Raw genomic sequence first — 24444 nt, 5'->3', positions numbered from 1 at the left:
TATTGTTTCCAACTCCAGAGCAGTTAAATCTTACTTAATTTCTGAGTTATTACTAAAAGCAACACATTAGACTTCCCGAGAATTGCATAATATTAAGAGATCTAAAAATTGTATTTCTTCCACAGAGATTTAAGAGAAAGTTTTAAGAGCTGCATCTTTTGCCAAAAACATTAGCATTTGAATTAAACTCTCACTAGCATGCTTAGCTCATGAAAATGGCCTTATTTTATGTGCACATAGTGCTGGAAGCAAAACACAAGTCTGGACTCAATGAACTGCATGAATGAACATCATCACTACTGTCATTTTCTTACTCACTTCTTTGCCTTAAAGCTGCACATAGATCAGCTCCATGTGCCTTTTTGCTTTTCTCTTCTCTTCAATCACACGCTCCTCTAATCCTTCAGTCAGCCTACAAATCTCAACTTGCAACTCTCCTTGTTTTCATTTCCTTATTTTTATTTTACTGCCCAAATAGTTTTGAGTCCCCTCAGCACTCACGCTGCATACCAGGTACTGTGTAACCATTCCCACCCCTCCTGGGTGACTCACTGGTGTGATACAAGAAATAAAATCCTCAGAAATAATAAACTTCTAGCAAAACCAGATCTCTCCAAAGTACCATCATCCCCTGAAGTTTCGTAGGAACTTCTTGCCTGTGTTTTAGTATAGACTAGAGATCCCTCAGGGCAAGAACCAAGTTATTTATGACATAATTAAACAAACAACAGCATTATACTAATTCACCCTTCAAAGAGATACCCTGAGATAGTGGTACATATCACTCACCCAAATCTCCAAACAATATGCCATCTATCAAAAGCAGGTAGCTGTCAGCAGAGGTAACTTCCCTGTACCACACACGCAGGTCACTCAGTAATCTGGTCCCTTCACAGCAGTGTTTTCCACTATGAACATAGGGCAATTTAAGCACCTAATTTGCAGGTGTTGGAGGCAATCCTCTTGGTATTTTCTTTAAAACACTCCAGCAAACACAGTCTTAGTAGTTAGCAGCCCAGTCTGCATAGTAGGAGATGCAAAGCAGGCTCTAAGAGTCTGCTCCTGTCACCATGGGACAGGGCTGTCTCAGGGTCTCTCGCTGGTCAGAGTGACCCCGAGAAATGTTAGAAAGTCTCTTTTCCCAGCCTGGTGCTTGAAGAAGGAATCAGAGCTCTTCAGTTCTTGGTCTCAAGGTTGTTTATTGTTCCTTATCTATAAAATACTTTCTCCTGTCCAGCTGAGGTATGCTCAGCAGGACAGTTCAGGCACTCTGCCTGCCCCCGGGGTGCTGTTATGTCTTTATACTAAAAACTACGTATACAATGTTTACAATTACTTTCCAATACCTATCACCTATGTTAGACTGTGAGCTTCTACTCTAAACCAATCACAGAAGATGGAGGCCAACAAAAAGAAGGAGAAAAGCAGGACACACCCAAATCCCTCCATCTTGCCCCCCTGAACCCCCATTCTAAAAAACCCCAAAATCTATTTTTTCACCTCATGATAAATTCACTATTATTCTACTTAATTTGTCATGGCTTGCAGATCTTCATCTAAGGTTGTTAACTTGGGTCATAATCAAAACCACAGGCATCTTGGGCTCTGTGCCAGGGTCTCTGAGCTCCCTGGCAGGGGTCTTGGCTGCTCAGGACAGCCAGAGGGATGTCCTGCATACTGACATTGTGCCAGAGGCATGCAGGGGACAGGGGCATTACAAGGCTCCATCCCCAGCACCCATTGGAGCAGATCCCCTGGGATGCCTCTGTCTCAGGTGAGGTAGAGCTGCAGAGGGAGTGTGCTGCCATGCAGGAGTCAGTCTGCAAAGTGACACTGGCTTCACACTGGGAGAGACACTCTGGTTGGGGCACTGGGACACCAGCAAAAGGAGCTGTGGGAGGACGTGAAGAGACCATGGGGCATCATGGAGAACAAACAGAACATAAACAGGGTCACTTCAGGGATGCTGAAAAGATTTCTAGTGGACTTGAGGGTAAACTGTATGTGTCATCCCTCAGATCTGCTGCTGAGGAAGAAGAAGAACCTGGTTAGGGATATGATAATCAATGGCAGCCTTGGCTGTAACAACCATGAAACAGTGGAGTAACAAAGGCAAGAAGCAGAGGTATCCAGCATGGTTAGAAGCTGGAGAACCTGCTCCAGGAGAGGATAATGAGGGACATAGCTTGTTCAGACTGAAGAGGAATCTAAGAGCAGCCCCACCAGAACCTACACAGAGGTGACCATGATGATGGAGCTAGGCTCTGACAATGGCATACAACAGGAGAGTGAGAGATTATCAGCATAAACCAAAACAAACAGTTGTAACTAGGTATAAAAAAAATTTCTTTGCTATGAGGATGATTTTGCAGTGGAACAGGTTAACCAGAGAGGGTGTGAAATCTCTGTTCTTAGAGGTTTTCAAGATGTAGCTGGACAAACCCGCCAACAGACCAGGCAGAATTTATAGTGGGCATTGTTTTGAACAGGAGGATGAACAAGAAACCTCCCAGGGTCCCTTATGACCTGACTGAATCTGTCTGCAGTTATTACTTCTCTTTGGAACAGGTTTTTTGTTTTGAAATGGATCAGATTTTCCTCACTTCCTTACTTCAGCTTTTGCTGCAGAGTTCTCCTGCAGTTCACAAATAAATTCCTGCACTGGAGAATTCCAAATAGAAGTTGAAAAGCAATAAAGAAATGGCAAATGCAAGTCTACATCAAAAAGTCAGGTGTCAGTTCATTAATTCTCCAAACCTTTTGCTGTATATGGTAGCTGAATAAACAGGAGTTATTTTAAAGAAAAACACATTGTGAGCCTTCAAAATGCTGGTCCACCCAAGAGAACACTCAAACTGAGCTGCCAGTACAACACAGTATTTTGTAACTCTCTGAACAAAGGCCCACAAAGCATCTCCAAAAACTTCTGCAACAGAAAAATGCCTGCCAAGAAAGCCATCTGTGTATTCAGGAATGATTTAACACTATTAACAAAGGGTCATGTTTTCTTTGCAGTTCAATATATAATCCAAGCATGCCTCCCATGCACCTCAATGCTTTAATTCTCCAAACAGCTGGGCACTGAGGCTGATTGTGCTTCTGGAACTTACTAGGGCAGCTAGTATGGCTACCAGCATTCCCTGAACATGAAGCTTTCTAATTCATCAGGAGGAAATGATTTGCAGATTATGCACAGCACAGGAGTCCAGCCTTCTGCTTATCAAGACACACATTTCATGGAAGCATCTGGGCATGAAACACTCTACAAAAATGCCACAGATCTTTCCCTTTCGAAGTTTTACAACATTACAAAATTTCTAAGTCAATATTAGAAAACATATAAACCAATTCAAAGGATATTTTTGTTTAAAAAACAAAACAAACTAGATAGTTAAAATGCCTAGGTTATATTGAAAATAAAAGCACAGCCCTCAAAAAGTTTTCATCTTGATTAATCCTTTATGGATGGGATCATCAGTGACAAAACCCCAAAACTATCTGGTCAGCTGATCATCCCATATATTGTAAGGCTACTTGTCCTTACAGAACTGGCAGGCAAATGTCTTTCTTCAGGACAACTCACCAATGGCCTTTGTGTAATGTCTGGCCCCAAGTAAGAGCTCTGGAGCTCTGTACCAGAATGTCACCACAACAGGATCCAAGTCTGCCAATGGCTTCAAAGGTGAGTTAAACAATCTTGCAAAACCCATATCAGCTGGGGAATGGGGAGAAAAAATGAGAAGATTATTTAAATTCTAATACAAATAAATCAAAATTCAACAGTATTGTCAAAAACAATTACAACTACAGCTCAAAATCATTAAAAATTACAAATCAAAGTTTCTAACAAAACAAAAACTAGTTACAACAATACCAGACCAAATTTTTCCAAGGCTAAATTCAATTTAGTTCATTCATAAAATGATGAAGGATAACATCTGATGTGTTTTGATCATGGTATTGTAAAACTTCACATAACAGAGATGCCTGTTCATTTTTTTGAACTCTAACAGAAACTTGGTTAACCAAAGTCAACAGGTTAGTAGGTCTCTAATGTATATTTTCTCCTTAATTTTTACATATGCTTACAAAACTGTGAGTCCTTGTGACAGCTATATATTTACCCAAAGTGCAAAATTAAAATGACTGCAGTGTAAATTGTTTTTGCACTATTTTTCAAGGCATGCCTCCTACATGTTTTGGAGGAATGAGCTCCAGAGTGAGTCAGCGTGCACTGTTACAGAGGTGTATTTTAAAACTAAGAGTTCCATTCATTCCATGGAACTCAAAAATTCTCCTTAGAATGAGCCTGGTAAGTAACAGTAAGAAATGCTAGATGGGAAAGCACAAAATTTGGTATATTGTCAAACCCACACATTTTAAACCCAATTCAAAACTGAAACTTTTCTTTCACAAAAACTTCAGTATTGCCACATGATTTATTTAAAAAAGGTAATATCCACATCACTGAAACTGGGAAGGGAATTAGATTTTGGATAAAGACCATCACAGCTACATATGTTACTCACCTTGACACCAAATAACTTTTGCATAACAAACCTTTGGATCTCTACAAACATGTGCAGTAATGTTATTTATATAAAAAATAAAAAACCAAACACCATTTATAAGTAACAATGCTAACTTATGCTAACTAATCATAGTAGAAGTGCAAAGAACCCTGGTCATCACCACTGTTCTCTGTGCTTATTACTTTTTTGTTTCATACAGATGCTTTCATGTTATACCCTTGGCAAGTTTAGAAAAGCCTAACAATATATTTGGAATTTCTTAAGTCTGTAAAGTCAGTGAATAAGATTTAAAATTGAACTAGAGGTTATAGATACATACACTCATAGAATACTGAAGATCTGTTTCTATCTTATACAGAAGATGCATTTTTTTATTATAGTAATGTCTTAGCTGCACACTTTAATTTTCTCAAAAAGTTTACCTATTTTGACTCTTCCTCTTTCAGGACCTTCACCCATTACCAGAATGTTTGCTGGTTTCTGGAAAACAAAAGCAGAATTTTTAGCTGATCAGCCTTTGATGATTATTTTTGAGAATAATATAATACATACATTTATTTTATGATGAAAACATCTCTGGAGACATCCTTAGAAGTCTCAAAGTATCATATCTTTATCTTGCTGACATTTAGTTTTTATCTCTAGTTACCAATTTCACAATTAGAAAACAGAAATATACTTTGACATTTCACAGTAAAAAATGCCATCTTTAAGTAAATGTGCATTTCTGTTGTTACTAGAATAATTCTATTCACTGGAGAGATTTTCTTCTGGGGGAAAGTTTTATATTAACCTTTTATGCTACACATCAATAATATGGCAAGAACCACTTTTACTGGTATAACTTATTTAAAGTGATGTCAAATCTTGGTATACAAATGCATAGTTGAGAGCCACTTTTGTTTTCCTCCTATATAACTACATTTTTAGAGCTGTGCTTGTTTTTAGTGTATGAGTGATAAAAATCACATGGGTAAAAACACTTTTTTCCCCACAAAGTTGATTTCACGCTATGAGAATTCTCTTGAAACAGGAGTATTCACGCACAGCTACATCCCAAAAGCTTTTGACAGTGCACACAGCGGCTTTACAAGCAGAACAAAACCTTTATAGGCATTTTTTTGCAATCTATTTGTTTGCAACCAGCTGTTTGTGAACACCACATAAAATCTGCACATGACATCACAGCAATTGTTCTGCAATTAGGATCTAGGTTCCCTCAAAAATCAACAGTCATTCCTTGGAAGCTTTTGTCCTATTGTGTTAACAGCTGTAAAAAGTAAACAAGATTGAAAACATTAAGTGATTTGAATGAAGAGATGCATAACAAAGCTTCAAAGCAGGATTTCTGGAATATTATTCAAACAATAATTATATCTAAATCCTTAATGCCTGCAGAGGCATCTGCTCAAGCAGAATTTGTTCAAGAATCTGAAATAGATGTCCAGAAAACCAATGTCAGAATCTCACTTAAATTCTCAGTTCCTTGCCACTATTTACCTGAAATGAGACACTCAAACTAGGGTTTCTAATTTGACTCAAAATTACATACCTTTAGCTTTTTTGAAAAAGGAAACAAACAAAAAAAGCACTCTACTTTACCTATTCTTTTTCCTTTCCCCAGGAAGCTGTTCTTCCCATCCCACACCCAGTGCTTACTTTGGTTCTTCCCTGGCTCCAACCATTGCCTCTCTTTCCAGATGCCTCTTTTATTCTTCCTTTTTTAATCTGTAATTCTCAACACCATCACTGACTTTTAAGTCCCCAACATATACTGGAACCATTCAAGAGGCAATATGCACTCCCTTCTTGGAAAACACAAGTCATTTCAATTGACCTTGAGCACTCACCAGCAAATCTAGGAAAGAGAAACATGATGCTCACTCTTAGCTAACATTTAATGGCAATAAAATCAACACCTCAAGGCAATTGTTGAACTCTGGTTGTACATTTATGTATTACCCTGAATTGAATATTCCAGAGAACAGAATAATCACTTTCTGCACATTCAGTAACCAGGCAGCAAGAGACGCATGCAAGTTCACACTACATTTTACCTCTGTTAGAAATCATATGGATACAACTGTCCTAACCAAGAGAGCAGAACTCCAGTTTTCTTGATTAAATTCTTCCTAAACTTCTGCCTAGCAACTGATTCAGAGTTGGGTATCATAAGTTTGCTGGATTGACGTGCCAAAGCCAAATGTATGAGGTTCAACAAGGCAAAGTGCTGATTCCTGCCTTTGGGTGACAACAATCCCATGCAGTGCTGCAGGCTGGGGAAAAGTGGCTGGGGAGCTGCAGGTGCAGGCATTGGAACAGGCTGCCCAAGAAACTGGTAGAATCACCATCCCCGGAAGTGTTCAAAAAAATGAGGATTTGCACTTGCTGGCATGGTTTAGTTCCACATATGGTGGTGGTGTGAGGTTAATGTTGGACTCAATCTCAGTGGGATTTTCCAATCTTAATGATTCTATGAATCAAAAACACTTCAACAGACCTTTACACTCAGGATTGGATTTTAAGCACTATAAAAATGCATTTACTTGTCAAGTGAAGCAAGCTGATAAAAATTATTTCACTGCACTGATTTATAGGTGAGGTTGTTTCTAATAAAAGCATTAGGTTGTAAGAAATAAAGATTCTAACTTCAGAAGATTTTGTAAGATAAAAACTAAAATCTAAGCAGAAAGGACTTTCAGAACAACTCACAAGAGCTGTATTTTATCTCTGGCAATATAATATTCTCCAAATAGCAATTTATTCACAGAAAAAAAAGCTCCCAACTCTTTAATCTGCTGACCTTATCCACAATATTCACAGAATATTTCACGTTGGAAAGGACCTCTGGAGATAACAAGCCTAAAGCAGGGTTACAAACTACAGCAGATTGCTCAGGCCTGATCCAAGCTGGGTTTTAAACATCCCCACAGATGGAGACTCTCTCTGAAACTTCCAGTGTCTGACCCCTCTGACAGTAAAAAAGGTTTATCAGTAGAGTATATTTACATCTACTGCCTCCTGCTCTACCACTGGATAGCACTGCAAGGAGTCTGGCTCAGCTTTCTTTATTCACACTTATCAGGCACAAATACACATTGATAAGATCCCGCATGAGCCTTCTCTTCAGAGATAGAATAACATCCTCAGCCTCAGAAAGATTCCCCAAAGCCCTAGGAGACTTAGTGGTCCCATGAGTACAGGAGATACACTAGGTCAGAGTCTATGGAAGCAAGAGACTTGTCTATTTATATATTTTTAAAGCCAGAATGTTAAGAAGAGATGTTGTTCTGATTAAAATTTAAATCTATTCTAATATATAATCCACTGAGGATTGGCACCCTCCTTAGGCAGCCAGCAGAGAAACAAACTGATTTATGAACTTAGCAGGTGTCACATTCATTAGCTCTTGTGAACCCCTCTGAGAGAGTGAGAGGCAGGGGAAACAGGGAAGGAATAAAATGGGAAACAATTAAAAACTTGAATTGAGCAAAAGAGCAAGCACTTCTCCTGAGTCACCACCACCAGTGCGAAGACAGCAGGGATTTCATGGATGGTAACCTGATGCCTGCAGGATCCCCGCTGTGTCAGTAACACCTTGCATAGTGGCACCTCCCTGAGAGGTGAGAAATCCTGCTTCCAACCTGTTTCTTAAGTAACAAGAAGCCTACATCCCAACCTCTTATTTCCCACATGAGCAAATTAACCACTTGATAATCTACTAATCAGCACTTTCTAAGTTCCTCTTGCTAATCAGAGCTGTTCTGGCTAGGAAAGGCTTTTCAATGTACATATGCTAAACCAGATGGGACCCATCTTCTTGAGATGCAATGTATATTATCCAGTTCCTGTGCCCATGAATTTTTATTTAATAAAAATAAACAGCTTCAGAGGAGCTTAAAATATAGGTCAAATATTTTGTGGTTGTTTTATATAATAATGGCTTGAATATTGTAAAACTCTTCCCAGAGCCTTCACATTGCACATACCATGGTGAGAGAAACACAACCCTTTGGCTAAAAAAGAGGCACCAAGGAAGAGCAGCAGAATTTCAGGTACTCAGGTATGGAAGAAAGATTTTGGTTTACTTCAGAGGGAATAATTTGGCACCAGAGATCCTCAGGAAACTATGTTAGGAAGGTTTCCATCATGAGGAAAGAGAAAGGACTACTGAAGGAGAATTCTAATGACCTCTGCTTCTTGGAGAAGGTAGAACATGTTAGCTCTACCTTAGTTCTTAGTAATCTCTGAAAATGGAAAATGTAGCATTTAAATATCAAAACATTTCACTCCAAGATCATCACTTACATGACAATAAAACTACAGCCTAGTATACTATAGTTACTGGACAGCTGCAAAAATCAGACTAAAAAGCAGGAATGAAAAAGCCCCACACTTCATTTACGTTCAGGCTATATATGTCATAAGCACCAGTCTGGTTCCTGACACAAATCCTACTGTCAGCCATTTGATGAAGAAAACAGTGTTTTAGCTGGAAGGAACCATCAAGAACCAAGCAGCAGCTAAAAGACCAAAAGCTGGCACATATTTAAGAGTAAATTGTGTCTGCATACAAGAGGACAAAATTTTAATAAAGAAAGTTTGAGAAGCCCTGCTTAAAACCATTATCTAACTCCTCTAGAATAGTAGTTGGGTGAGACAACCCAACAAGGAGTACACTTTTCAAGTAGTTACATTCTAATTAATCCTCTATTTTCCTCATACTCTCCCCCCTCGCTGAGAACACAAACACCAGCTGGGAAGCAAAGTGATCCTGCTGCATCTCCCCCTATCTAGTTGCTATAGGAACAACAGAAACAGTAAGAATTAGGAGTCTCACATTTAATATAAGCTATAAAAATGAACAGGCAAATCCCTGCTGAGAAATTCAGTTGAGGTTTGACTGTCTAAAAAAACATTTGCAGAAAGAGCAAGGTTAACAGTAACAAACAACTGAAGCAAAAATCTGAAATATTTGCAAAAAGGGAAGAAGATGACAATTCTTTACAAGTCTTTACAATAGGTTCAATAAGCATTGATAATAACATTTACTTTTCTACATTAGTGGGGGAGAGGGAATAAAGGAATTTTAAAAATCTTGATGGGAGAGAAATTAAAATGTTGGATTAACAAGTGTGTTTTCACAAATACAAGAAGTGTCACAACTGGGACTTATACAGACATTTATGTGAAGATGCACTTCTAATTTTAATATTTAGACAGTAAAACAGAAGAAAGGTTGAAAGAAACCATCTGTGGTATTAAAAGATTATAACAGTTCAAAACAGGAACAACAACCTAACAATAGATGGCAATACTTCAGTTTTAATGGTTGTTGTGATCTCCTTAAGTACAGCAGTGACACAATTCATAAGAGATTTGGTGCAGAATTACAGTCCTATGAAAAAATGTCCATAGGGATACACCGCTTTCCATACACAATTCTTTATTGTTTATATCCAAACAAATGTGTTTCCCTTTTGGAATGTGCCACTGGAAAATGAATAATATCAAATTAGGAGGCTTCTATTGTAAAAGCGATTGCAAGCCTTACAGATAAAGGCTCTACCCACAGTTACTGACACTGCCTTGCAATGAGGTCTTTTCAAGTCTCCATTATTTAAAAAAACAATTGTAAACAGCCCAGTGTTGATACACAGAGACACTTTCATTTCACAAGCAAGAGGAGAGCAATAGTATTTTTGTCTCAGCTTTCAGCATGCTGCTCCCCAAATGACAAAGGTCCCGAGTGAGATGGCCGTGTTCCACTCTGCAGGCACTACTCCAAAGGCCACTGAGTCTCTCAGTTCAAGGGTAAGAGGGAGATGCTGATTGTTCACTGAAATTTGCAAACAAAGCTTTTGTTCTTCTCATCTGTAAGGAAATGTAGGCATTTCCCTGCCTTAAACCAACACTGTTCAAACTCAGACTTTGTGCTCAGATCAATAAATTGGCACACAGGTACTAACACTGCTAGCAATTAAGCTAATTAAATTTAATTTAAAAAATTAAAGGTTCTTAAAATATTTTATTATGCACTGCAAACATCCAAACCCATTACCACTTCCATTTAAAATATTTCCATATATTGAAATGCATGTAGGAAAATTGTTATCCCCACTTCTCTTTTTTTAGAAAACTGTTTGGTGAACATTTTCCTGATACTGAAGCACTATACAGAAGTATACCATGTAGAGTAAAATATCTTCACGTCTGTTTCTCTTTAACCTTACACACTGCAAACTCATATGAGAGTCACTACTCTGATTACATAACATCACTTTCAGCTTGGTTTTTAGCAGTTGTTATCCTTAATGTTACAAAAACCCAACCATATTTCATTACATTTTTGGCCTAGGTTTGTAATCCATACAATTTTCTTCCACTATTTCTCTATTCTGTTGAAATGATTGACTTTGCCAAGTAGTATCTTTAACAAATTACTTTCACAAAATAATATCTTTAACATCAAGATAATTAAAATTTCATTTGAATCAATAATGTAATAACACAGATATTATCAAATTATCAAAAGGCCAAACATAAAGCTGATTATGACAGCATATGACCTAAAGAGTTAGCAAAATCTCAAGGCATACAAAATGCTTTGAAATGGTAGATTATTCAACTGAACTCAAATCTTACTTAAATCTGAAAAGGAGAAAAAAATATAAGAGGTAAATACATTAAGTAAATAAAAAGAACACAGGAAACAAAGAGTACCACAGAATGCTTTTATGCCATCAAGCAGAGTGCTTGTGCCTCTGGGATAACAGATTTTAAAAGGAAAAAAAATGTTATTGCACAGAAGTAATTGAGATCAGTCTAGAGAAGAGTGGGAATACATAAGAAAAATTTTGCAGACACCGAGGTCAGTGAAGAAGGAGGAGCAGGAGGTGATCCAGTCTCTGGAGCCAAAATTCTCCTGCAGCCTGTGGTGCAGACCATGAGATCTATCTGTAGCCTGTGGAGAAGCCCACACTGGAGCAGGTGGATGCCCAAAAGACAACTGTGACCCAGGACTTGTGATCCTATGGGGGACCCATGCTGGAGCAGCTTGTTCCTGGAGTGCTGCACTTCATGGAAAGAAAACAAGAAAGGACTCATGCTGGAGCAGGCTGAGAAGAACTGAAATCTGTGGGAAAGATTCCTCTGAGAAGTTCATGGAAGAGTGCCTCCCGTGGGAGGGACACGGCAGTGGAGCAGGGGAAGGACTCCTGCCCTGAGGAGGAAGCAGTGGCAGAACCAACATGGGATCAACTCGCTGCTATCCCCATTCCCTAGCTCCCTGTGCCACTGAGTGTGGGGAGGAGGTAGAGAATCGGGAACAAAGTTAATCCCAAGCAGGAAAGCAGGGGATGCGGTTCTAGGATTTGTTTTACTTCTCATTATCCAGCTCTGATTTTGATTGGGAATGAATTAAACTAATTTCCTTAAGTTAAGTCTGGTTTGCCTGTGATGGCAACTGGTGAATGATCTCTCCCTGTCCTACTCTCACCCCATCAGCCTTTTTTTTCCTCTTCTCCCTCTCCTGTCCAGTTGAGAGGGCTTTGGTGGGTACCAGGCATCCAACCCAGGTCCAACCACCATAAAATGGTACACAAAATTTTACAGCTAAGTGTCATCAGACTGTGTCTTTAAAAAGTTCCCAAAATTAATTTTATTGCCATTAGAGGAATATTAGTGACAACAGATACATTTAAAAATGCATGGTAACTTTTTGTCTCCACTCTTGGTCCTTCTAAAATAATTTTAAAATGAAATGTGTTCAGAACTGATAAGGAAAAAAATGCTCTTGTGGGATTCTGAGATATGAAACTGCATATTCAGGCACAAACCATGCTGTCAGATTATGGTAGTGACTTATGCATTTCATAGCAGCTGAACAGATGTGGTCAAAATAGTCATTTAACTCCAGCTACCATGAATTCTATAGCAGCTACATTTGCAGAATTTACCTGAGACTGATGCAAAACATATTACTAACTAGGAGTAGGAACAAAACGTACAGAAGATACCTGAAATATTTCTTTGGAATGCCTTAGGTAAAGATTTTGGTTAAACACATTCCTTGCTTGTACTCATTATGTGTTGAAAGGGGAAATGTGTTCTTTTCATATAGAAGGTAGTTATCAAAGAAACCTTTTCATGTTTATACACTCTTATAAAACTTGGCATAAAAAACAAAGGTAAAAGAAAGCAGAAAAAAGCAAACTTTGGCCACAATGCAACCCTAGATCTGCATTTTAGGGTTTTTTTTAGAAGTCCATGAATTAAGCTTAAGATGATCTATCCTTCAACAAAAGCAAAGATGTCACTACACAGGCTTCATTACAGACTGATTTCAACAGCCCAAGAATCCGGATATTCATCTGGAGGATCAGCCAAAATCATAGAGTGCTTTGAGCTAGATAGGACCTCTAGAGGTCACCTGGACATTTTGCAGTTGAAAACAAATCCAAATTTGAAGCTGCATCAGATTGCTCAGTATCATGACCAAGGGAGCTGCAAGTCTCCAACAGTGGAGGTTACCAAGCCCTTCTGGTGGGGAACACCTGGCACTGTCTGACAAAAAAAATTGTTTCCCATCACCTAATCAAAATGTCTCTTGTTAAAACATGGATCTGTTCCCCCTCCTCCTTCTGCATATTCCCCTTAAGAGAGCTTCACCATTTCTACAGCCCTCACAGCTCAAGTCTCTTCAAACCACTCATGCTGCCAAACGGTGTGGTAGGAGAGCTGAGGCTCAGAGAGCCATCTCTGTCACCCTGCTGTAACCAAGCCTACTGCACCTTTGGCTGAACAGCTCCAGAATCACACATTTAGCCACAGAAAAACATATCTGAGATGACAGTGTCAGCCTGGAAGTCCAGTCTCTATAACACACTCACTACTAAAGTATTTCACCAAAGGGAAAGACAGACTTTTCCACTCTGCCTTAATTTTAACCAAATCACATGCAGATATACATTCTAATTAAGTTGCTGGTTCTTCAGTTACTCTCATATATACACAATTAAATCAGTGGTCAGGTAGAATATTCATGTCTCTGTTTGACTTGATTTTTTGTAGGTCAGATGTTCTCTTAAGATGTAATTAAGCATATACCTCAAGAGACATTAATTCTTTAAATTCCCTCCCCTCACTTCTATCCAGGCCTTCCCCAGAAATGGCCAAAATGTCCATGCTCCTTATAAGAATACTCTGGTTCAAAATCCATTTGGAACAATGGTTTCTTAGGCAATTTCTAGAAAAAATATTTGATTTATAAACTCAACATGCTTTGCTGAAGCAGGAAAAGACTATTCACCAACTCTATTCCCTGGTTAACCAATGGATAATATAGTTGTACTTATGTCATTGGAAAATTGACTGTATACACAAGGGGAATATGAAATAAGAGTAATCACAAGAAGAGAATGTAATTTTGGGATGCATAAAAGTTCAGAAATGAAACAATCTTCCTTTCACACACCATTTCAGGTTTCTTATGGCTGACAGGGTGTTAAACTAATGCAAGACAAAGATGAAAACTCCAGACAATTCTGGATGCTGGGCATTGCTTTGATTAAAACAATCTTCACAATGTTCCAGTATACCAAGTTTCACCCCAATCAATGGCAATGCAGTTTAAGTGAAAAAGAAAAGGATGAAAAAAGTCACATTTGGAGAACGCCAAAACATTTGACACAAATTAAATTTTATGCTGCTATGCAACATTATCCAAAGCATTCTGCTGTTACCAGTGCTGCAATAGCATACTTGAACTTAAAATGTTACATGCAACCTTGAGAAGGACAAAGAAGGGGGAAGTCAGAAACAAAGACACAAATATGAGCATAAATTTTCAATAAAAAAAAAAGGTCATAAAGCAAATGTTCAAATAATATGCTGAATTCACATTGTCCCTGGGATTTTCAACACATTGCAGTACACACTCCAGCAAAATTCCCATGAACACACCCAGTAACCATCTAGGCCTTGCTTTTAGACCTTGCCTGGGCTCTTTGGGAGCACCAAGCATAGCACAGGACAAGACAGACTGTCCAACCTCGCTACCCCATTTCTGAACAGTAAAATGTGCAGGCCCACCATGCCTGAGAACAGAAGAAAGATTTACCTCAGGAATACTTTAGAAGAACGTTCTGCTTTTAATGCATTACAAAAAACCCCCAAAAAACAGAGAGGATAAATTTTGTTCTATAAAAGCACAGTCAAACTCTTCCTCTGCTGGGCCTTTAAAATACATCCTAAATGCCCTACGATACTGTGGTCAAGCCAAGTCTTTGCATCTCTGCTATCAAGTTCTCATAACACATTCTTCACACATAATCTTTACTCAGAATAATAACCCAAAGGCAAATAAACTGAGAAGATACATGCTCACGTGAAACATTACTAACACTACCATTTTCTTCACCTTTTTAAAGGCAAAAGCCAGGAGGCAGTAAGTCTGACAGAACACTAACATAAGAAAGCCTATGCCTGTATTGAGATTAGGACTAGAATTTAAGAGAAGGGGGAAATGACATGATGCAATTCTCACCTGTTCCTTGCATTACTTTGTTTCTGTTACAGCAGCATGAAAATTAGATACCATAACTGCTAATTCTTTCAGTTCAGGCACTAAATTCCACCACAGCCAAAATCTGGTATTTGTTTTATATTCTGACAACTCCTCTTAATTTAGTAGGGTTATTAAGACAGAAGCATGAAGCCTCTATCCAATCAAACAATAAATGACTGAAAGTGAGACTGGTGACACCATCATAAAACATTTTCTTAATTGCCTCTCACAAAGTATTTTCAGCAGTAAAACTCCAATACCTCCATTCCTCCAAGAGTGCAGTAGAGTCAAATACTTAACAAAGCCTTTCTGACTGCAATAAATAATATAGTACCAAATGAATAGATAAAAATGAAATCCATTTTCATTACAAACAAGCTTCTGCTTGGATAGCTTAGACTGACTGAATTAGGTTGAAATATTAAAAGCCCTTTAATGGAAATTTCAAAGGAGGAAAAGAAGAGGGTAGCATGACTACCTGAAGTGGTTACTTCCATGTTGAGTGGGTCTCAACAAATCCCCTTTTGTCTGCATATGGACATGGGAATTTAGCTGAAGGGACTCAGAACTATGGAATATATTTTTTTTTGTTTTTAGAGTATAAACTTGGCAAGATTTAGAAAAGCAATAAAAACATTTTACAGAACTTTAACAATCAAAGGTTTATGTCTAATAATATTTAATATATTTTTATTAGCTCTTGTCAGTTTATTACATGTGAAATTTTGCAGCATCAAGCTACCTTTTTAAATTCATTTTCAATCCATATGCTGTTTTTCTATGCTCATTACCTCAAGAATAAAAAAGTGAAATGCCATCTCTTCTCTCCTCCTTCCTTGATGTTGAGTCTAAAGACTAAAACTAACCCTTACCTACATGAGCAATTCAAATGCCTGTTATTACAGCATCAACCTTCTTCTCTGTGTGAAAACAACCTAGATCAGTGATTTATAATGTAAGCCAAATCTTTATACATAGTCTTTATTTCAGCATCTTAAAGCAAGTTCCCAGATTCCACTATTTGCAGGGCTAGGTTAAGTGTCCCTTTTTCCTCATGATTTGTCCAGCAGATCAGGTTTCAAGGAGAAATCTCACCTAAATACATGCCTTGTTCCTACAGCAATACTGACTGGGACTTAACAGTCCTCTGGACCTTAAGGTCTCAAACTCACCATCCAGTTATCATGTTTAGGCAATTAACTCATGTATCACTTGAGGCAGCACAATCCCAGCTGCAAATCTGCTTGCTCAAAGCAAGCAGATAGTACCAGCTGTTCAGCTGACACGTGCATTACAAACAAAGCTAAATAAAACATAACCTTTGAAACCCATCCTAACAGAAACTTTTTAGCTATTTTATCAACATCAGCCTGTTCACCTCAGGACTCAGATTAAATCTCTCTTTATCTCTCAGTCAGTTCTCAGCTTCCTGACTTCTGGGAGACCTTCAGGCTCATGAAGACTGATTTTTAAGAAGACAAGCATCAATGGCCAGCTTCATCAAAAAAAGTTCAGACCCAGTCTTGCAACTTTAAGTTAGAGAAGTCTTGTGCTCCTAGTTTTCTCTTGGAGGTTTTCCAAAAGTGCCTCCACATGAACAAGCAGCTATGAAGTCTTTTAAGTAACCAGTAAATGCAGCCAGCCAATGGCATGCTAAAACAAGGTCACAGATAGCCATTTCCACTGTTCTTCAAAAGAGCACTTGTTTCACAACATTGACCAGATTAGAGGAGAGCAGAATCCCCATTCCATCTCAAGAGTTGTTGTGCCTCTGCAGCCCACATCTCCATTACTGTTCTCCTCAAGGCAGGGTCCCTGGGTAGCTGCAGTGCTCATCCCTGAGCCAACAACCTGCTCATGTGCTCAAGGTGCTCTGTCATGGACGGGGCTGCAACAATTTCCTTGGATGAAATGGCACTGATGAGATTTTAAGAGGTAGTGAACCTCACAGGAGACACAGGAAAACATTTCTGGATACACTGCTATAGCAGCATTCAGTATTAGACTTCAATATTACAACGTTAGTAAAGAACCAACAAGATAGGATGATTCTCTGAAATCTTTTTAGGGTCTTTTCTTGTAGAAGAAAAAGAAAGAGGGAACACAGGCTATGTTTGCAGATAGATTCATAAGTTACAGTATTTCTACTTGTTTTTTCTGAAGTCTGGGATGGATTAATTATCTGCCATCACTCCCACACACAGACAAGATTAAGAGCTACTAAGTAGCACATTGACATTACACTCACGATATCTTCTTGGTAATGTTTCTCAATACAAATGCACCCTAAACTTTTGAATAATACTGCATTCCCTTTTTTCTCATTTTATCAGGAAATGGTAGGGAAAGAAGCTTAATGTTCAGCTGGGATTCAAATTTGTATGGTGTTCCTTTTGTAGCATAAGCTTCAATCACTATAAATTCAGTGTAACAATAAAGGTCTAGATGGTCTAGATGTGACGAACTGAAGACCTAACCCTTAAATCAGCACTGATTCAGAACTATCAGCATCTCAAAACAATTTAAAAGCATCTCATCACAACAATTATTCACATAAATTAAAGGTCATCTGTGTTTGGAAGGTTTTCCACCGATTAAAATAATTTTCCTAACAGGCCAGGCAAGAACAAGCACGAACACTTTCAATACAGAATGTACTTCCCAAAATTACCATAAACAACTGAAAGGCATAGATCTGGAATACTGCTATTCCAAACATGAGTGAACACTGCCTACACAGCAACCCAATTCAAGTATTTGTTTGGTTGTTAATGCAACCTTTCTTGCACAAAGGGCACAATATCTAAAGTACTGAAAAACAGCTCCTGCTTTGGAAAGCTCGAGGCTGGGAAAGGCCGGCACTGGAGCAAACAGAGAGCAGCGCACGCTGTGTAAGGAAGACAGAGCTGCACCTGCACAGCTCAGGGCTTTGGCTTCAGGGAGGGACAGAACTTGAACAGTAACCAGAGAGGTGCTTTCAAGCAAAGACTGACACATAAAACATTGAAACTGGGAGGAGCAAGGGACAGAGACCAAGGAAGGCTTCTCCAGCCACAGGCATAGCTGGTGAAGGCTGTGAAAGGTGTATAAGAACAAAGAAGAAAAAATGCTCTGAATACAGAGACTGAAAACCTGAAATTGGTTGAAGAAAACTATTTAAAGTTAAGATTTAATACGCCAATTAAAAAATTCTGGAGACCACAAATTATCTTTTAAGACTCTTGAGCACTTATCCCAGCTATTTAGCTACTGTAGGTACAGTCCAAGATTGTTAAGTTTTCTTGCCTTGGAAAAGAAAAATATATTCCTTTCCCAGATACCATATTATTTACACAGCTTGATAAATATTTGTATTTTAAAAGCTATTATTGAAAATCACAAAGTTTCACTTTAAAGAATGACATTTGTAATTTGCATTTTAGTATCAACTAAACAGTCACAGCCTTGAAGCAAAGGCTTTAAGTAGTTATGTACCCTGCCACCTTGGGCATTTTTGCCTGTTTATCCAGTTTCCAGATTTTCACACAGAAAAACATCACTTATTCAGAAGAGTCTTTCCACAGAATACTTGCAGCCATTCATTTCAAACCAGCACCTCCAAAATTTCAAAATAAAGATGCTGCAGATGCTGAGGCAAAGTATGGTGGACACATGCAAGGAAGGTTCCTCACTCCACACCACCATGACTTCAGAGCTGGTATCACTGCTCCCTCCTTTCAGTCTATGCATCTCTTACTAGCAATGAGATTGTGTTTGAGGGCCAAAAAACTTGACAACAGCTTAGACAACCTGTTTTTGAACCTAATAACTCTTGCCACAAAGAGCTCGCACTGCACTTCTGTGCTAGTGGAAAGCTGCCAGGACCCCTCATATATTTGCTGGAATAACCAAAATCAGGAAGGTTTTCAATGGCAAACTTCTCCGTAGCATAAATGAGTGAGATCCCACTTAAAAATTGATCATAAACACATTTATTAAACATATATATACAATACATTAAACAGTTCTGTTACATTCTTCGTATTTGTAATAGGCATTTTCACATGCAGAGTAACACATTTGGAGTAGCCTTAGATATTCATGCAACTAGATGAACAAATCAGGCTAAACGAAAGCAGGAGCTGTGAGCAGCTCCACCAACATGCAGGTAACTGCCATGGGCATGCTCTTATCATGTGGCATCTTGCATTAAGCACTTAGCAACCTACTCCTTTTTCATGGAGGCATAAACATTTCTTGTATTTACCACACAATATACCACTGGTAAAAAAACCGTGCTCACAGGCAAGTAGAGCAACTGAAGGGCTTTGAGTTCATATTCCCCATCTCACACAATAACATCTCCTTCAAGAAAACTTGCTTACACTCTAAACTGCAAGTCTCAGAGCAAGAGGTTCCTCAGGTTAGAGGATACATTAATAGCTGAAATGAAAACTGAGGTGCAACAGATCAGTGATGAAATCTCTCCAGATTAATAATGAGTTTATCCACCTGACCCAATATCTTACAGTGTTTATGAAGCCAACACAGGATTGAGGTGATGACACACTGTCAGATGCATGAGTATTCCATTTAGGCTTCCATAACACATATGGAAGCTTTTCAGCCCTTAAATTTAAAATAACCTAGATAAATAAAGAAGAGTGTTTGTATTGAACATACCTGATACAGCGACTTGAAGTGTTAATGGAAATTACTACAGTTTATTAAAAGCTGCACGGTATCTAAAGCAAAATGCTAATCTTCTGTCCTAAAAACATCTTGATTTATGAATACAAACAGAAGAAAAAAATATATATTTGAGGAAGCAGTGATGACAACTAGGCTGGAATAGGTTACACAAGAAGCAAGTTGTTTCTTTATCTCCTTTCTTCAGAAGTGTAGAAGAGCTTTTATGGGGGGGAAAGAAAGTACAATAAATATATTTACATAGTGTAACATATAAATGCTACAACATGGCATTTCAGATTCTTAAAATTTTGTTTCTGTAGTATATTGCCAGAATCTTCATTTTTTTATTTTACTACCTAACAAAAATGCATCAGAAGACAATTATGTTAAGAGATGCTTTCATGAACAAATGCATCAGGTAGTAGTATTACTTGTCCTCATTAAAGCAAACCAAAAAGCATTTCTTGGCAGGAAATTAATACGTGATGCTTAAATATTTTAGATGAACCAGCTTAAGACAAGATGTGAGAGTCTTGTTAACTAACTAATCTTTTGAAGATTAGGCTCTTTCCAAATGACGCATATAGCACAAAACAAAGAAATCATTAAGTCACCTCAGAAAAATTTAACCTAACACATTAGCATTTAAATAAAGCCTCTTTAATGTCTCTGGAGTTATTTGCAGCAGTTTTACAACAGCTTTGTAGCAAGCATCAAGACGCCTCTTACACACTGAAGTAGCTGTGCTGTACCTAACACCACGTGGAATGGCTGATTAATTATTGGCTTGGAATGCCTGCAGACAAGTTTACAGCACTACTAGAAGTTTTTTCAATCAATTGTCAATCAAGGCTGATTCGAGACTGAAGTCTGCAGCTGAAGACTTTCAACTTTCATGCAAGCTAGTTAATTATGATAGCTAACTCCAAAAACCCTGCAGTCAGTAATACATATACTTTTGATAATATAAATATCACAAATACTTCTGGGAAGTTCGATTTTTTTAAGTGTATTGACAAAAAAGTTATCTGCTATTAAAAAAAAAAAGTCTGCCAAACTCAAAATGGATAAAACCCCTTTTATTTTGTAAACTATTTTTCCAATGATCTCCAATTGTTTTAGAAGAATTGCATAACAACTAAGACATATCAGAACTGTAGATCATACATACATCACTGTATTCACACAAAGTTACTAATGAAAGCTAAAAGCTCGAAAAGATAGGGAAAGAATATTTAGTACATACAATTTTGAGTGGGGAAACACAGAAAGCTGTTTTGGGAAACAAAAGCCTTAGAAAAGTCAGTCTCAACATCTTTTCTGAGACAGAACCACCAGAGGAAGAAGTGTCACTGAATTCAGAATGTAGAGGCTAAGTTTTAATGAGTGGGTAAAGTTTTTGTATGAGCATGGTACTTTTAACAAGAACCTAAAACGAAGGAGAGTCACTCCACCTGGAATGTGTGAGCTTTTCCTGCATGGGGGTCAAGTTATGAAACACAGCATTCTACCTGTACCAGCCACAGGACTCAAAGTTACAGAGGCCAAAGGGAAGAGCGATAATTAAGACTGTGAAGGTGAGATAGAGGAGTATTTCAGGAAAGTCAAAGCTGAGTCAAGGTTATATGACTAATGTTAAAGAAGTGGCAAAAGGCAGATCAACAGATATGGAACGTGGGCAGAGGAGAAGGAAGTTGGAAGCAAATGAAAGATTTTTGTCAAGAAAAAAAAAACCAGAAGAATAGTTGTGAAGGTTCTACGTGCCGAAAACAAAATCTGAAGTAGTTCAGAACTAATTATAATATTTTTCCATTCAATAATTATGCCCTTTTAAAAAATGAAAAACAACCTGCATAGACATGCAATGGCTGTGAGATTCCTGAGAAACATTGTGATTCATGTCAAAAACACGAGCATGTTAAAGAGTGGCAGGTCAAGCTGCCCTAATTTTTTTAATTTTAATTTTTTTTAAATTAAACAACTCCAAACACATACCACACTTTTAAAGTAAGACACAACTGTACTTGCTACAGCAAATTTGCCTCAGCTTACTAGATAAAATGTTTTCAGTGCTCAAGTCTTAAGATTTACCTCACTGCTGATGTTGCCAATAAGACCTTAGATGTTCTCACAAAAATCAAGTGCTTAAAATGCAAACAAACTTCCTGTGGAAATTTTTATTTTCTTTTTTCAAACTGCATAAGTAGGCTAGACACTCAAGTCCTGTTACTCAAAGCCAGATGATGACTTTTGAAAAGTTTACTGTGTAACAAAATGCCTTTGAGAAAATCCCTGGCTTTCAGAACACAACATCAGAGCACTTTATACTTCCTGTTACTCTTTCCCGTGTTTCGTATTGTCTATGCTCATCAACTGAAATTCTTCTCTATAAATTGCAACATCAATTTTGAGAATAGTCACAAACTTAGGACCAGGATTAAAGTTTATGGAAGCTTTATTGGAGGCAATAATAATTTTGATAAAGATTTAATGGCTACAATGTTCCTACAATTAAAAATCCCAAACCTATCAATACATTTAACAACTTGAAATCTAACATTAATAAGATGAAAAGAGACACTCACACCTTCAATTCTGAACAAAATTTTTTCTAAGACTGAAGTGCTCCTTGCACACTGAAGCCTAAACTAGACATACACTGTAGGAGAACAGTGCCCAAAAGGCTGCACTGTTCTAGAAGCTCAGCATATGGGTACCAGTCAGAAAAACTCAATATCATACTGCCATTATTACTACACTGACATTTTAGTCACTTGCATTTAATAAAATCACTCTCAGAAACAATGTAAAGCACTTGGAAATTAATGAAATATCTGTCCAGTTTTAATGACAATAAATAGGACAATTTTATCTCACCCTATAAAGGAGTGAAATATCAAAGAACTATGCCGTTTCTGCAGAATAAAAACATGCAGGTGAACAGACACTACAGAGCACCTAATGCAGAGTAAATCCACACCCTAGACTACCTTGCTGTAACTTGTTCATGTAGTCATACCCTCTGCATTGGTTTCAGGTTTTCAACTACATTAAAACTACAAAAATCCTAAAAATGGTTCCACATCATGTGCACCAAGCAAAACAGCTGCATAGTTTAAAATGTTGCTGCCTCTAACAGCCCACGCTGTCTTGCTGGAAATAATCACCCAGGCAGCAGATGGCTGGAGTGGATGAGCTCCTCTGCTGCAGCACTCCAGTCCACTTTGAGCACCTCAAAGGCAGCACTGGGACCATGGGCTGGGTCACACGCAGTGGAGAAGCACCCAGCATTGCCCCCAGTGCTGCAGAGAGCTGGGCAGGGACACTGCTGCCATGCACTGGTACAGCTGGACTGGGCACAGACCCCTTTCAGAACAGCCAAACAGGTACTTTCCACACCACTCAGAAGAGCCACACAACAAGTTTAATGTAGTTTAGCTGATCTAGTTCAAGACTTTATGCAGACTTTCTTGAGTGAACACCACCCATGAGAGTGAAGAAGCGAGATTAGCATCTAGTATTTTTCCAATGAAGCAAAAAGAAACGTCCTGAAGTGAGCAGAACTGTGAGGAACAGCACTTCAGTAAGCTACAAGTTATAAAGGAATTTAAAAAGGAGTGTAAAGGAATAGGAACACATATCCCTATAGAGAGGGGAAAAAATAAGAATCAAAACTTCACATTGCAGAAGGAAAAAAAGATCTCAAAATGAGATAAACAAGAAAACAGCTTGACCTCACATTTTTTCAAACATACTAAACCACTTGCAATATACACTCAGGCTCTCTTCTGGTAAATGGAAAAGATGACTTTTAGGTTACTAAACGGTTTACTGTTACTGCAAGCTCTTCACAATGCACTATGGAAACTGGCACCAAAGAAGAGCTCCCCACCAGAGCAAGGAAATGTGCACAGAGAAACAAACTTCAAGTAAATCCTGCATCCTAGAAAAGAACAGCAGCCAAACAGCAAATACATTTGCTGACAGCAAAATTGCTAAGAAGCTACTGAAAATGTATTATATTATCCAGCTATAACCAGAATTTCAAGCACATGCCTTACCCAAAACCTAAATGGGTCTGGAATTCTATTTGGTTTAGCTATCAAGAATTCAAATTAATATTTACTTGATTAACAGTTTTAGGGTTGAGACTATGATTCACACTCAATGTCAAGAAACAAACCAAACTTTAAACATCTTATTTAAGAAATTGTATTTCATCTGAGCTGGCAAATAGCTAATCATTAACTCACAGTTAAACAGCCAAAAAACCAGTTTTTATAGCATTAAAAATCAGCATCAGTTCATTAAAATGTGTCCTACTGGAGTTTGCATTTATTTAATAATTCTAACAGTCATCATCCACAACCATTACCTCAAAAGTAACTACTTGAAAGGTAAATCAAAGTAAAAACGTACAAGTGCATTTCATGGATTAGAGAAGAATGCAGAACAGAAGACACACTTATGAAAAATCTTCTTTGGCAACAACTACAGTGTAAAACAAAATGGCTTGAGTAGCTGAAATCCCCCATTCCAAGAGGATTTTCAGGAATGCAAAATATTGGCTACGGAATTTTATTTTTCATTAGTTATGTTTAAGAACACCAGCTACACAGAACATTACCATGCTAAATTTTGGGATTTGGGCTCAATATTTAAACTAGCAAAACA

The 24444-nt window shown here is 38.0% G+C and overlaps 1 protein-coding gene across 2 annotated transcripts in view; it reads right to left on the bottom strand.

Moving 5' to 3' along the window:
• The window catches only part of CDK19 (cyclin dependent kinase 19), a 122454-nt gene that overhangs the window by 31888 nt on the left and 66122 nt on the right, over window positions 1-24444 (bottom strand). For both annotated transcript variants that reach the window (XM_074537955.1, XM_074537954.1), the window contains exons 5-6: window positions 4955-5012; window positions 3584-3715 (exon numbers count right to left, since the gene is read on the bottom strand). In XM_074537955.1, coding sequence (XP_074394056.1) covers window positions 3584-3715; window positions 4955-5012 — 190 coding nt within the window. The remainder of the gene's footprint in view (window positions 1-3583; window positions 3716-4954; window positions 5013-24444) is intronic.

The sequence above is a fragment of the Zonotrichia albicollis genome, chromosome 3 (assembly GCF_047830755.1).
Source record: "Zonotrichia albicollis isolate bZonAlb1 chromosome 3, bZonAlb1.hap1, whole genome shotgun sequence".
Classification (NCBI taxonomy): Eukaryota; Metazoa; Chordata; class Aves; order Passeriformes; family Passerellidae; genus Zonotrichia; species Zonotrichia albicollis.
The sequence above is the reverse complement of the archived record's forward strand: the minus strand, read 5'-3'. Positions and strand labels throughout refer to the sequence as shown.